This window comes from Pezoporus flaviventris, unplaced genomic scaffold, assembly GCF_033815535.1.
Source record: "Pezoporus flaviventris isolate CSIRO_AGI_PZ_B2104156 unplaced genomic scaffold, CSIRO_AGI_Pfla_v1 ptg000020l, whole genome shotgun sequence".
In the NCBI taxonomy this organism is placed as follows: domain Eukaryota; kingdom Metazoa; phylum Chordata; class Aves; order Psittaciformes; family Psittacidae; genus Pezoporus; species Pezoporus flaviventris.
Window position 1 is genome coordinate 3,236,574 of NW_026892568.1, and position 12,136 is coordinate 3,248,709.

The following is a 12,136-nucleotide window of genomic DNA, read 5'->3' on the forward strand; positions in this document are numbered from 1 at the left end:
TAGGGCAAATCTACCTCTCCGAGTTGAGGCTTTACAAAAGACATGTTCTGGGTGTCATTGCAAAGAATCAGTTTGGGTGACTGAAAGAACAGCAAAAGATAAAGAGAATCCATGTAAAGCATGTAGCAAAAGCAGCTACATTAGTATGTTCCACCTTAGCAGTGTCCCTCTCTCATCTTGCCCATCTTCTCACTATAACCTGGCATGCAACCTGAAGAGTTTTTTCTCCAAGAGAAAGACAGGAAGATGAAAAACAGAGTGGTCTGCCAAGAATCCATCACACAAACCCCTTCAGATGGTAGGACAGAAGGAACCCTGGAATGAGGAGAGAGGGAGAAGTGGACATAGGTCTGAAGAGGAAATAAGAGTAGCTCTTGTTATGATAAAGAGAAAATTAACTCAAATAAATGAGAGCAATCATGGCATGAAGTGCACAGAGCCCCAGGAATGAGAATGGAACCTGATAAACCTCTAGGAAATAGGGGATGAAAGACACAAGCCATCATCATGAAGAGGCAGCAGAGAAAGGTGCTGTCTCTGCATGCATGACAGTGGTGGCAAGGTTGGATTGCAGGATGCTTGAAACAGAGGGTAGCTCATGGGGGTTGCATGCAGAACAGAGGGATGCAGTGAGCTTGTCCTGTGTTAGCAATGAAGCTCAAGACCTTCATGTGCTATTAATCCAAGCAGATAAATCCTAGAGCATCTCCCTGCTTTTTTTTCAACTAAACTCCTGTCCATATACAGCACTTGACCTTATAGGTTGGTGGTAAGGATTTGTAGTATCAGAACACTAAAGAGAAATAGCTCTCTCGCAGGTCTTCTTCCACTGTATCAGGGCTGATGCACAGCAATAAGCTAGTTTCCAGCTTGCAGCAGGTAACTTCCAATACTAGCTCTTAACTGTGAAATCTACTGTCTGCAATAGAGAGAAATCTCTACATGCAAAAACAGCCTAGTTATTTCAACAGAACCCAACAGCGGTTATCAGAAACAACATATTTGCTATAGCTCTTATTAAATACAGCAGGGCAGAAAATGAACTGATAACACTTTGCTTTTCAGGTGAGTTTGTGTAACCAGTGTAAACTCTGGTATGCTCACCCATGCCCAGAGAAGAATAAAATGGAAAAATTGCTTGTTAATGAATAAGGAGCAACCTGGAAGATACAGATGAGCCAAGGTCAGAGTAGGCGTTGGTTCTGGTCTCATCATCAGGGCATGGGCTACTGGGAGTAAAATCCACATCATCTCCTTCCCCATAGTCTTCAAACTGTTCTTCATTACTGATCAGAGAGGCAGTGGAATAAGTTGAGAGGTCAGATGCAGCAGAAGGGTTGTGAGGACTTGACCTGAAACAAGAGGCCAAAATGTCTAGAGGGCCAACTTTGATAGCATCTCCCCTCACATGGAATCTTCCACCTTTACAGCTTGTGTCCTCATCTGAAGTTGTGACCCACTTTGTGCTAAAAGCCTGAAGTGCTAAATACATCTGATGTGCATTTGATATGGTGCCTTGAAAGACAAGAGCATGAGAACCTACGAACAAGCTACCTATGAGAAAGGTTTGGATCAACACAAACCACTTCACTTACATAGCACACCTCAACAATCTTCAGTCATCATTTCTACGTAGTGGTGAAAATCACTACTCATGGGACTTCTGTTCTGGATGCAGGATCTGTGCAGACAACTCCAAAATGCATGGGATAGTGAGAGGAAGATGTACAAGACAGAGGCTGTCACTCTTTTCCGCATTCAGTTTCCTAGTAGTTCCCATAAGCTCTCTTCCACACTACATGAATTCCAGCCACTCTCTTCTGTGTGGTCAGAAACAAACTTAGCTCGCCACATGCCAGAGAGTCACCAATAGTACTGCTGGCATCTAACTGAGGCTAGGTTCTTGCCATTCCTTCTATCATGACACAACATGTCTTTCAGAAAAGAAATGGACCACAAAAAAAGGTTGCTTTTTGACCAGAGAAACACCTAAGATAATGCCAAACAGCTAGGGAACTCTGTGACCTCAGAGAGAAAGGGCATTTAGATAAATAGATCAGCAGAGGCAGGCACCATAGGAAAGCTGCTGGCAGAGTTCTGAACACATCACATCTAATACAACAGAGCAAGTTTGCTGCAAAGGGTGCATGGTGATTCTCCTGCCCAGAGCCCAGACTACCCTGCAGACGTGCAGTGCACCATCTTGCAGAGGCAGATGTTTAACAGGTTTGCTCAGCTCCCATCTCAGTAAGGCATTCAAAGAGACAAGCCAGTAAATTCACACACAAGCTCTTACCAACAAACTTATCCCTACAGAAAATGCTCAGCTTAGGCCCAAAACACACATTTTACTTGATAAGCCCTGGAGTTGCCCAACACATTACTGTTCCTACTACAGGCAGAATCCAGTGCTGACAAGGCCCTGATTTCATCTGATGACACTTTGTGCAGACCGGGTTAACTTTTTCACTCCCTCTGTTTCAGTGCACAGCACTTGCATCTTCAACTCCACTAGCCGAGCTACGGGGCAGTAGCTCCCAGTTGATGTTCTCCAGGAACTCAGCAATACTGAGTCTACCTTAAGCTGCTTAACCATGCCCAGCACTTTCAGAGACAGCGAAATTGCTCTTCCTGTAATACTACACTTGTGAGCTGTAAACAAGAGATGCAACAGTGTTCCTTTGGTGATGGTGAAAGCATTATTTGCATATCCTTTCCCTCCAAAGCAATTAGTAGAAGAGGAAGCCTGCCAACCTTTCAGATGGATGCTCTTTTGTTTCTCCTGTTTTGATGAGATCCATTTATAACCTGCAATTCATTTACCCAATTCACATTAACAGAAATTAGGGCAAGGCAAGCCTGGCACACCATTAAAGGATGAAGATCACGAAGACAGAAATACTCAAAATAGATCAAACTTATCTAACAAGGCTCCTTGGCTGGAAGGCGGATTAGTGTGAAGCTCAACATATCACACTAACATCTATTCATAAAGAGCTGCTGTGCCGCAGACATACTGTGTAGTGGTAAGCTTTTGCATGGCTCTGATCTGTGTAACTGCAGCTGCTGCTTGAATCTCAGTGTTGTTACAGCAAATCAGTTGAGGAAAAAAGTTCCCTGTAACACTTCCACCAGGCATGGAGGTAAATGAACAGTCCTCAGCTGGGAAGATAACATATACTCGTCCATAAAAATCACTCACCAGCATAATAGCCCTGGAACATCACCACTTGCCAACACACTGGAGCCCAGCGCCTCATTATCCCTCATGCATTGCCTGGCTAAGTTTCTCTTCTGGCAGCTCTGCAGTCACTGCTGCTGAGCCCACCTGGTGATGTTGCTTAGAACTTTTAATTTGCAGTTATTTGTAAGCATCACCAAACTTTCAACTGCTTGGGTTGAAACAGTCCACACTCAGTGTAGATCATGAGCTCATCAGCAGCAACAGGCTGCAGACAGGAACCTCTCCCCTCAGCTGGGAAGAAAGATTCATTTCAAACACTCTATAGGTAAAAGTCAGTCACAACAAGGATGGGTGTTTTGGAGAAGTGAGAACTGCAAGGCAAGGAGACAAGTTTGATAAAGAGCTGATAAAGTCTCTGGGATTGCTTGGGCAACTAGGAAAAGGACAGATCTCAGATCCTGATACATTCTGGAGGAAGGCAGGAATGAGGCTGCACAGAGAGCATCCAAGGAGGCCCAGAAGAAAGAACTGCATTAACAATGAGAGAAGCTTAAGAGGCATAAATCAAGCTGACACTCCAAAAATAGGGAAGACAGGGCAGAGGCTTACAGAGCAAGCCCAGCTGAGCTCTGTCCTGTGGTTCTGCATTAACTCAGTTCAAAGCTGGGGTAAGTCAAGTTGGGTCCTTTCCTCCCCTAAAGTCAGTTTACCAACAGCACAAGGTACAACACACCTGGGAAGAGTCAAGTTAGGGTTACAGAAACACTCTTGTGTTAACAGCAAACTATGGTCACACACATACATGCTAGGACACCCTCTGTTAAACACAATTTACTGTTGCACACTAAAAGCTATGAAAAATTAGAAACACACAGAATTAACTTGGTATATGGAGCAGCAAAGCGAATCTGCAGAATCCACATCTTCAGGTAACTGGATGTGCAAGAGACTAAAGCAGAATTCCTCACATTGCACCACTCTGCAGGGATTGTTGCTTTTAATTCCAGCATATGAAGATTATGGGAACACAAAAGATCCTAAGTTTTGGGGGATGCTAATGGAGTGATCCATTCTGGAGAGACCAAATACTTTCACTTCACCACACAACATGCAAGTCCCATGAGTGCTCACAGAACACACCAGAAGGACCCAGGGCTGAGACTGTCTAAGCCACTTAGAGGACCGGGACATCCATCTTCCTTACTGTAAAAGGTTATTTAGTTTCTAAATCCTTCAGGCATCCTCAGCCTACCACAGTAGGGATTAGTCACATAAAGGCTCCTTCCTCCCTGGTCCTTTTGCACATGCCTCAGAACAGGGCAGCCATGAGGCACAACCATCACTCACTTGTCACCAGGCAGAAAGAGGCTACCGAGCACAGCATCCTTCTCCTCGCTCCGACACACATCAGAGGCCTCCGAGCTCTGGGCACTCTCAATAGCACTGTCCATGTCAGATTCATGGTGAAGCTCCTGCTGTGCTAGAGTCATCACGTCCTCATCAGGAAAAAGCTCCAGCTCGCCGTAGGTGCTTTCACTGTCCAAGTAGGCACAGTCCTGGATTTCACCACCCTGGCAAGAGAAAGATTGGGAGTCAATTCAGCTCATCCTTCCAGGCAGTTAAGAGGATACAGGAGAAGCAACAATCCGCTCTCTGGATGCCCTGGTAAGCAAGAGTGATACTGAATAAAAGCCATAAAACAAAAAGGCTGACCTGCTTTACCAAGCCAGTTTCTGGAAGCCCCTAAGGTAACTTGCACCTTCCAAAAGGCTCAAATACAGTCTCTTAACTTTTCTACACATGATGGGGACACAACACCCAGGCATAAAACACAGTCAGTTTTGCCCTAATTTACTATCAAAATGCACTGGGAGTAATAAATATTCTCAAAGTTTTTACTATAAAAAGAGGCATCCTTTGAATAATACATGAAGTCACAGAGTTTGGCCTGTGATTAATATTATTAAAGAAAAGCATGCCAGGCGAGTCTAACAGTTTACTCTGTCTTTGAGGATAGTTAAAATACATAACATTAAAAAGAATTAGCAGGTGTTAAAACATTTATGGTAAGTTTTGGTGACAATCAAAGATATAACAGACTGGGGGGGGGGGGGGGACGGGACGACAACGACGACGACGACAAAAACAACCCAAAAACAACAAACCAAAGCCATCTGTTCCTGCCTCCTGGAACCTTGTCTTGATTAAGCAGCAACTAAAATAAGGGAGTAATTCTCATTACTACAACACTTTGCTCTTGCTGTTCATCCCCTCCCTTCCCTTCTTGCCCCATGAACACTCACAATAGCCAAGATAAGCTGTTTTCTTTGTGCTTGTCCCTCAGGGACAAATAGAAATTCTTAATTAAATAAATAAAGCCTAAGATTTACCCTGTTCTTTGATAGGGAGCAACACAATACTGCTTAGACAATTCCCATTCAGCATGGCACAACTCATGACTCCAGTGTGAGTCCTGCAATGCTCTGACCAATGCTCTGACCAATGCTCTGACCAATGCTCTGACCAATGCTCTGACCAATGCTCTGACCAATGCTCCATGCCAAAGCTCACCTGCAAGCTCCACAGGCAGCTTTACCACTGAACCATTGCCAGCAAGTTAAGACAATCTGCATTTAGGAAGTGTTTCATTCACAGATACACCTCGTATTTAGGTGCAATTGTCATCCTGCTCCGCTCCTTCCCCAGGAATCCCAAGGCACTGGCAGCCTGGCACCAGCACCAGCTGCCCTTCTGGCAAGCATGTTCACAGGGATGCTGCTACATGGCACTGCTTGGAGCAGCACAGCTTCAAGGATACCCCCCATAGCCTCTGGACACTCCCTCATTAGAGCCAGAGGCTTAAATCCCCTTTCGCAGAACAGTGATGTTCTGTGCAACGACACAGACTTTTCTTGGTGCCTTTTTCACCTCAACATGAGAGGAGTCAGTCAGAAGCTGCAGCTTCTGAAGATCTGCAAAAATTGCTACTAGAAATGCAGGTCTTGCTTTCCGTTTCTTCCCGAAATACCAGTTTCCATGAGAACTCCCAGCATATAGAGCTTCAAGAAATTCAAAACGACCCCATCTGCTCAAATGTAGCTAACTAATGAACACCTAAGCAGGCAAAAAGACAGCTTTACCTGCAGTGTTTGAACCTCTAGGTACATACTCTGAGAAGGTATCTGGATGCTTCTCTAGCTGAGACTTCAACAGGTCTTCCAGACACACAAGTAACATCAGTAACACTTCAGCATTATACAATAATAAGCACATGTGTATGTGTCTTCTCCCACTTTTCCATGCCAGCCTTATTAAGCCTGAAACTTTCCCTAGGTACTGCTCCAAGACATGTCCAAAAGGATTCATTCTTGGTCTATGCTGTGTAGTATTTGTTGAAGCCACCTTCCTCATGCAACCACATTTATAGCCCTGAGCCACAGCATCTTCAGCATGACCACAACCTCTCATCCACAGGGAGCTGGGGACACCAGCCCTGGAGTCTGCCCTGACCCCACTAAAGCCCCACGCTCTTCAGTGCGCCTTCCGACCTGCATGCTCACAAACAAGCAGGGATAAAGACATTGCTGCTCTTTGTAGACTAGGATCTACAAATAGGCAGCACAAGCAGTAAGACCTTTATTAGTAGGTGCTGAAAAAGTAAAGATTGCTAAGAGCAATTGAGACATTTCAGAACTATGGAGGAGTGTTTATTCAGCTAACATTTTCCCAAAGTTTGCTCCTGCATGATTAGCCCCACAGGCGCAGAGCTCTTGCTCCTCTTAAAAAGTTTAGTGCAATAAAGCTCTGACTGATGTTATGGAATTGCACCAGCTGGTAAAAGTCTGATCCAGGAGGAAACAAGAGGCATGGAACACACAGTGGATTCCTGAAATACGAGATTCAGGGAGTAAAGGAAGAAACACCTCCTGCCCAGCCCTACCCAGAATATCTTTTTTGGAAGTCTGGAGAAGACTCTGCTTCAGCAAGTTTTGATAGCAGGAAAATCTCACTGGTATCAAAAAAAAATTAACACAAGAAAGTAAAGGTCAAGATGCTCATGAAAAACTCCCTTTTTTTTTCCCCTGTAGATACCACCACACATTTGCTTTTTCTAATAATAGCAGCCTAAATGCTCTTTAAAAAAAAGTCCATTAGCAATTAAATGTGCAGTGTCATCTCTAAAGGCTGAAGGCTCACTCTTCTTTCCTGTCACTTTCTGGCAACGTAACCATCACACACTTACTTGTATTAGAGCACTGATTTACAGCTACAGCACAGACTGCACCTTACCATGCTGATCAGTACCATGTATTCATTTTCAAAGTGTAATTGCTCTGCTCCTAAACTTTAACTTCTAAGCCCCATTGTAAGAAAAAGAAATGAGCTTTTGGAGGTAATGACCCACCATAAGTCTAAACACCTGCTTTACAGCTTCTGAAATGTTTCACTGCAAGACTTGGAACCCTTCCTGCAAGCTGGTCCTCCCTTCTGCTGATCCCAACCTCAAGCTGTGGGGAGCTCAGGGCTGATAGGGACAGGAGAATCAAGAACATTGGTCTGCCAAGCTCCTTTGAAGAGCTCCCTCTCCCTCAGCTGCTCTCTGCTGTTTCCTCACAGCAGGAAAAGCACACCCAATCCCAGGCTGCCAGCCCATATCTTCTAAACATATCTGGCACCTCCTCACAGATCTGTGCAAACAAAGTGGACCTTTAGGTAGCACATCTCAGCTGCATCAGCTGCTTATTGATGCTTTTAAGTGCTCCAGGTCTCCCTGCAACGAGTGCTAATGATCACTCTACGCAAGACAGAAACCAGGTCCAATGACCAACCTGTGCTGAAGCCTGCATGACTGTTTTCTGTGGGTAGGAACTGCATGCTTAGCTATTAAGTTTTAAGAGCTTAGGGGTGGGGAATCACTACACCCCTAATAATGCAGTGTTTCCAAGGACAAGAACATCTCTGATGGGCAGCACAGAAATCCTGTAAAGCATGCAACTTGGATAGCATCTCTTCAGCCTTCAGTGCAACTGTCACAGTTACATACTTCAAGTTTTCCTTCTGTAGCTTGAATTACCAGTTAGAAGAAAACAGACAAAGCACAAACAACTTAAGGAAGCTACTACAAGAAGTCAGAATTGGGGCATGTCATTAGTAAACGCTATACAGGCATCCACACCTTACTGACTAAAGCAGTAAGATATTTAAAGCTCAGCAACCACAGTTTCTTACAGGACCATACTTTCAATGGTGCCATCCAGCACAGGGTGCTTACAGACCACACCTAAGGAAATTAAACTCTTAAAAAATAAAGAAAAACGAAAGGCTGATTGCACAGCCTAACGTCTCAAATTATTCCTTCACAGTTCAGGTATCTTACAATACTTCATGTACCAAATTTGAGGTTGGCAAGAACAAATGTTATTCAGGTAGCCTTTAAAGAGCCAACTTGATTTTAAATAGTATGTTAAAGATTAGGAGACAGTTCTATCCTGAGTCATTTGTTTCCAATATACACGCTATCATTTGAAACCTCTAAGAGAATGGAGTTCTGACGACATGAATATGAATCACTGTTCTCATTCTGGTAGGCAGTTCCTGTCTTTGTTGGCTGACTTAAAAGAGATGAAGTTGCTGCTTATGATCTTGGAAGATTCACATAGAAAAACCCAAAACAACAAAACCAATGAATGATAAAACAGCACCACCACAACATAGCTGCAGGTAGCTTTAAAGCAGTAAGTACTTTGCACTTTATCTAATCGGATGCTCAAGATAACTCCAAGTGCTTCACAGGCAGGCAGCCAGACACTTGTACAGCAACTGTTGAATATTCAGCAACAGTTTGCTCTATAGAAGCACCTGCTGCCCAAAGATCCAAGGCCACTTCACACAAACTAATGAATTCCCTTCCTCAAAAGAGACAATTGTGTGGCTGCATTGAAGCCAGATGAGTAAGCAGACCCTGCCTTTGCCCAGCCACCCTAAACAGAAGCAGGAGCCAGAAGACAGCTATTCCCATGGATTTCTTCTGATCCTTGTGGGGCAAGAAAGCGGCGTCAGCATTAGGTGGGTATGGAAATACAGCTCTGCCTTGCCCTGCAGTGACCTGGCTGGGCTTTCCCAGGTTGCAAACAATCACTAAAATGCCCACACAAAAAGCAGCTGAAAGCTAGCAACTTGGTAGACAGACAGGCTACATGACATGCCTACATCAGTACATTCATGCTGAAAAGCAAGCCCAGTTAAAATTTGCTCCCATCACAGCCAAATCATTAGCACCTCTGACATTTAGACAACCTCCCAGTATTCCAGAAGAGACAGGGAATTAAAAACAGGACCCATGTCTCCCGCCACCCAGCAATTTGATTAGTAAGAGCTGGAACAATCACACACGACCAGAAACAAGAAATGCCACATGCACATCAGCCATAGCACTTCCCTCACAAGGATCATGCCCCTAACCTGCACTCATCCAACAAGCTCAATCTGCTAGCTCAATCTGCAATCTGTAGTTCCGTCCGTGCACCATCCCCATCAAGTCTCCTCCCAGCAAAAGTGCAGGAAACATCACCTCACCACAACTGGAAGGGAAGGGGTGCCATGTGGAGGCATGCCAGGCTTGGCAGCCTCAGATGAAATGTTACTTACTTTTGCACATCCATCACAGAGAAAACCCAGGCACTCTCATCTTTATTTATGCAGCCACTGCATTGGAAGGCAAGTATTCTTGTAATTACTGGGTAATAAAGAAGGGTGTGAAGTGTTTCTCACCAATGTGTTTTAGAAACATGCCACTCCTCTACAAAGATTTCGTATTTACACCAAGTAGGCGATGGTTAAAGCACATTCTCCCCCACCATGTTTCCATTCCTTTTCAGTTGTCAGGCAGAGGTGGGGAGATGCTGATCTACCCTTTGATCTGACTGAGAATGGAAGAAACTCTGCAAGAGGAAAATGCAGAAGCATCAAGTGAGACCACCTCTGCATCTGTATTCGTAAGGAAGCTGAGCAAGCTCTGCTGAGATCAAGGCAGAGCAGGGGCTGCTGCACGCAGCAATGCAGCTGGCAGGTAGGTTGATGGGGGAGGAAGTCATAGAAACTGCTTCCACCTCCTGCTGCAGCATGCGAGATCAAGTCTCCCTGCATAGCTGGGAGTTCGAGATGAATGTGCAGAGCATGGCTATTTTACTAAGCTGTCCAAATAAGAAGCTGGTTTAGGGCCGTGAGTTTATTCAATGCAATAGCTTCTTCTGACTAATTACTCAAATCTCATACCTGAAGCTCAGTTTTTGCCAATGCTTTACACACCGCTGCTGTGGGTATTGGGACTTCTAGGGGCAAGTTTAATCCTAAGATCCATGTCTATAATCAAGTGCTAGACAGCATCCTGGAAAGCTGGTGAGGAGTCCCCAGGCAGAGGGTGAGCTATGCTTGCGCTGCAGCGCACTGCCAGTCACGTTTCCTTCCCTCATGGTAACATTTGTATCTGACACAATTGTGCAATTCAGGGACAACAGGTCTTGACTGAAAGACCAAGCTTGAGCTTCTGGGCTGTTCACACTGAACCACAGGAGCAGAGGGCACAGAGGTTCTGAAAGGCTGCTTTGTGCTCTGGATAGGAAGTTCAAAGTGACGTGCCTTTTCCAGGGCAGAGGAGAAAGGCAGCGCGCAGCCTGGAGCCAGCCAGGGAGCGGCAGGAGTCAGGAGTGTTTACCTGTCACTCTAATTGGCCATAATAGACATGCCAGACCTCATCATGCACAGGGGCTAGATCCAAGCACTCCTTTTCACAGGTCATTGTTTATGCTCTGAAAGTTTTAACATTAAAAGATTTTAGCAGGCTGCTAATTTGATCCTCTGAAGACAGTGGAAAGAAGAGGGGAAAAAAAAATAAATTCTTTCCAATTACTTTGAAGTTGTGTCCTGTCACTCCCTGCACTGCTTCCCACTACTATCACATACATACATGGCTATGACAGGCTATCAGACCCATCACTGGAGTCTCAAAGCAAGGAGCAGCAGAAGAAAACATCCTAGCCGGTGGCATTAGCAACAAGTACATTCCCTTCACCTTCAACACGGACAGGCCCAGCACATCAACCACTTGAGTTCAGAGTAAAACCCACCAGGTTGTTTGGCACCTTGTTCCAAGGCTGAGCTACAAGACAGTTTCCATTCTCTTTCACATACCTAGAAGAAGAGGTGAGAAATGGCACCACGCTGGTATATCATGAGGTGTCACAAATGTCACTCCCAAGGTGTCCACTCCAGTAATAGCAGGATTTAATTACGTGAAAAAGTCTGCTAACAGTGCAAAATGCTTTTGACTGTGCAAGCTGCTAGACCTCTGCAGACCGGTACCACAGCCCCTCCCATACAGTGAACTGCCCACAGCAGGTACCTGCCACCCCCGTTCCAGGGCAGAGCACCCACATCAGGCAGCTGCATGTTGAAAGGAGCTGTGGTCAGCTCAGCATCACCTTTGCGGTATGCAAAGGGGTGCTGCAGCTCTTGGTTTAAAAAAGCTGGTATACAACCAATGAAAATGATTTGCCTAAAAAGATCTGCACAGCAGATAACAAATATGACACAATTAACCCTCCTGAGAAGCCTTTGCCTTGAGATGAGACAATCTCTATTTTTAAAAACAGAACAGCAGTGACAGGGAAGAAATCAGAAAACAGCAAACTCTCCCCAGGGATCCTTTTCTGGGACTGCCCCTGTTAAACCAGCCCCTTTGGGCAATGGGGCCAGTGAAGGCAGTGCTGGTACATCACGAGCAGCGGCATTTACTGCCATACTGGCGTGGTTGGTAACAAATTATTAAGACTGCTGCACACCATAGAGGCAACCACAAGCCAGATGTCACGTTCCTCACGCAAAGGAAACACACCTGCAGTTCATAGTCACAGGCACTCCAAAGACACCCCAGTATGAACCAGCCTTAGGACC

The 12,136-nt window shown here is 45.0% G+C and overlaps 1 protein-coding gene across 5 annotated transcripts in view; it reads right to left on the reverse strand.

Annotated features, from left to right (window-relative positions):
• The window catches only part of RAB11FIP4 (RAB11 family interacting protein 4), a 116,011-nt gene that overhangs the window by 13,674 nt on the left and 90,201 nt on the right, over window positions 1-12,136 (reverse strand). For 4 of the 5 annotated variants that reach the window (XM_061455364.1, XM_061455367.1, XM_061455366.1 and 1 more), the window contains 2 exons: window positions 4,532-4,755; window positions 1,161-1,352 (listed from right to left, as the gene is read on the reverse strand). In XM_061455364.1, the coding sequence (XP_061311348.1) occupies window positions 1,161-1,352; window positions 4,532-4,755 (416 nt within the window). The remainder of the gene's footprint in view (window positions 1-1,160; window positions 1,353-4,531; window positions 4,756-12,136) is intronic. The other variant, XM_061455365.1, reaches the window with a different exon arrangement.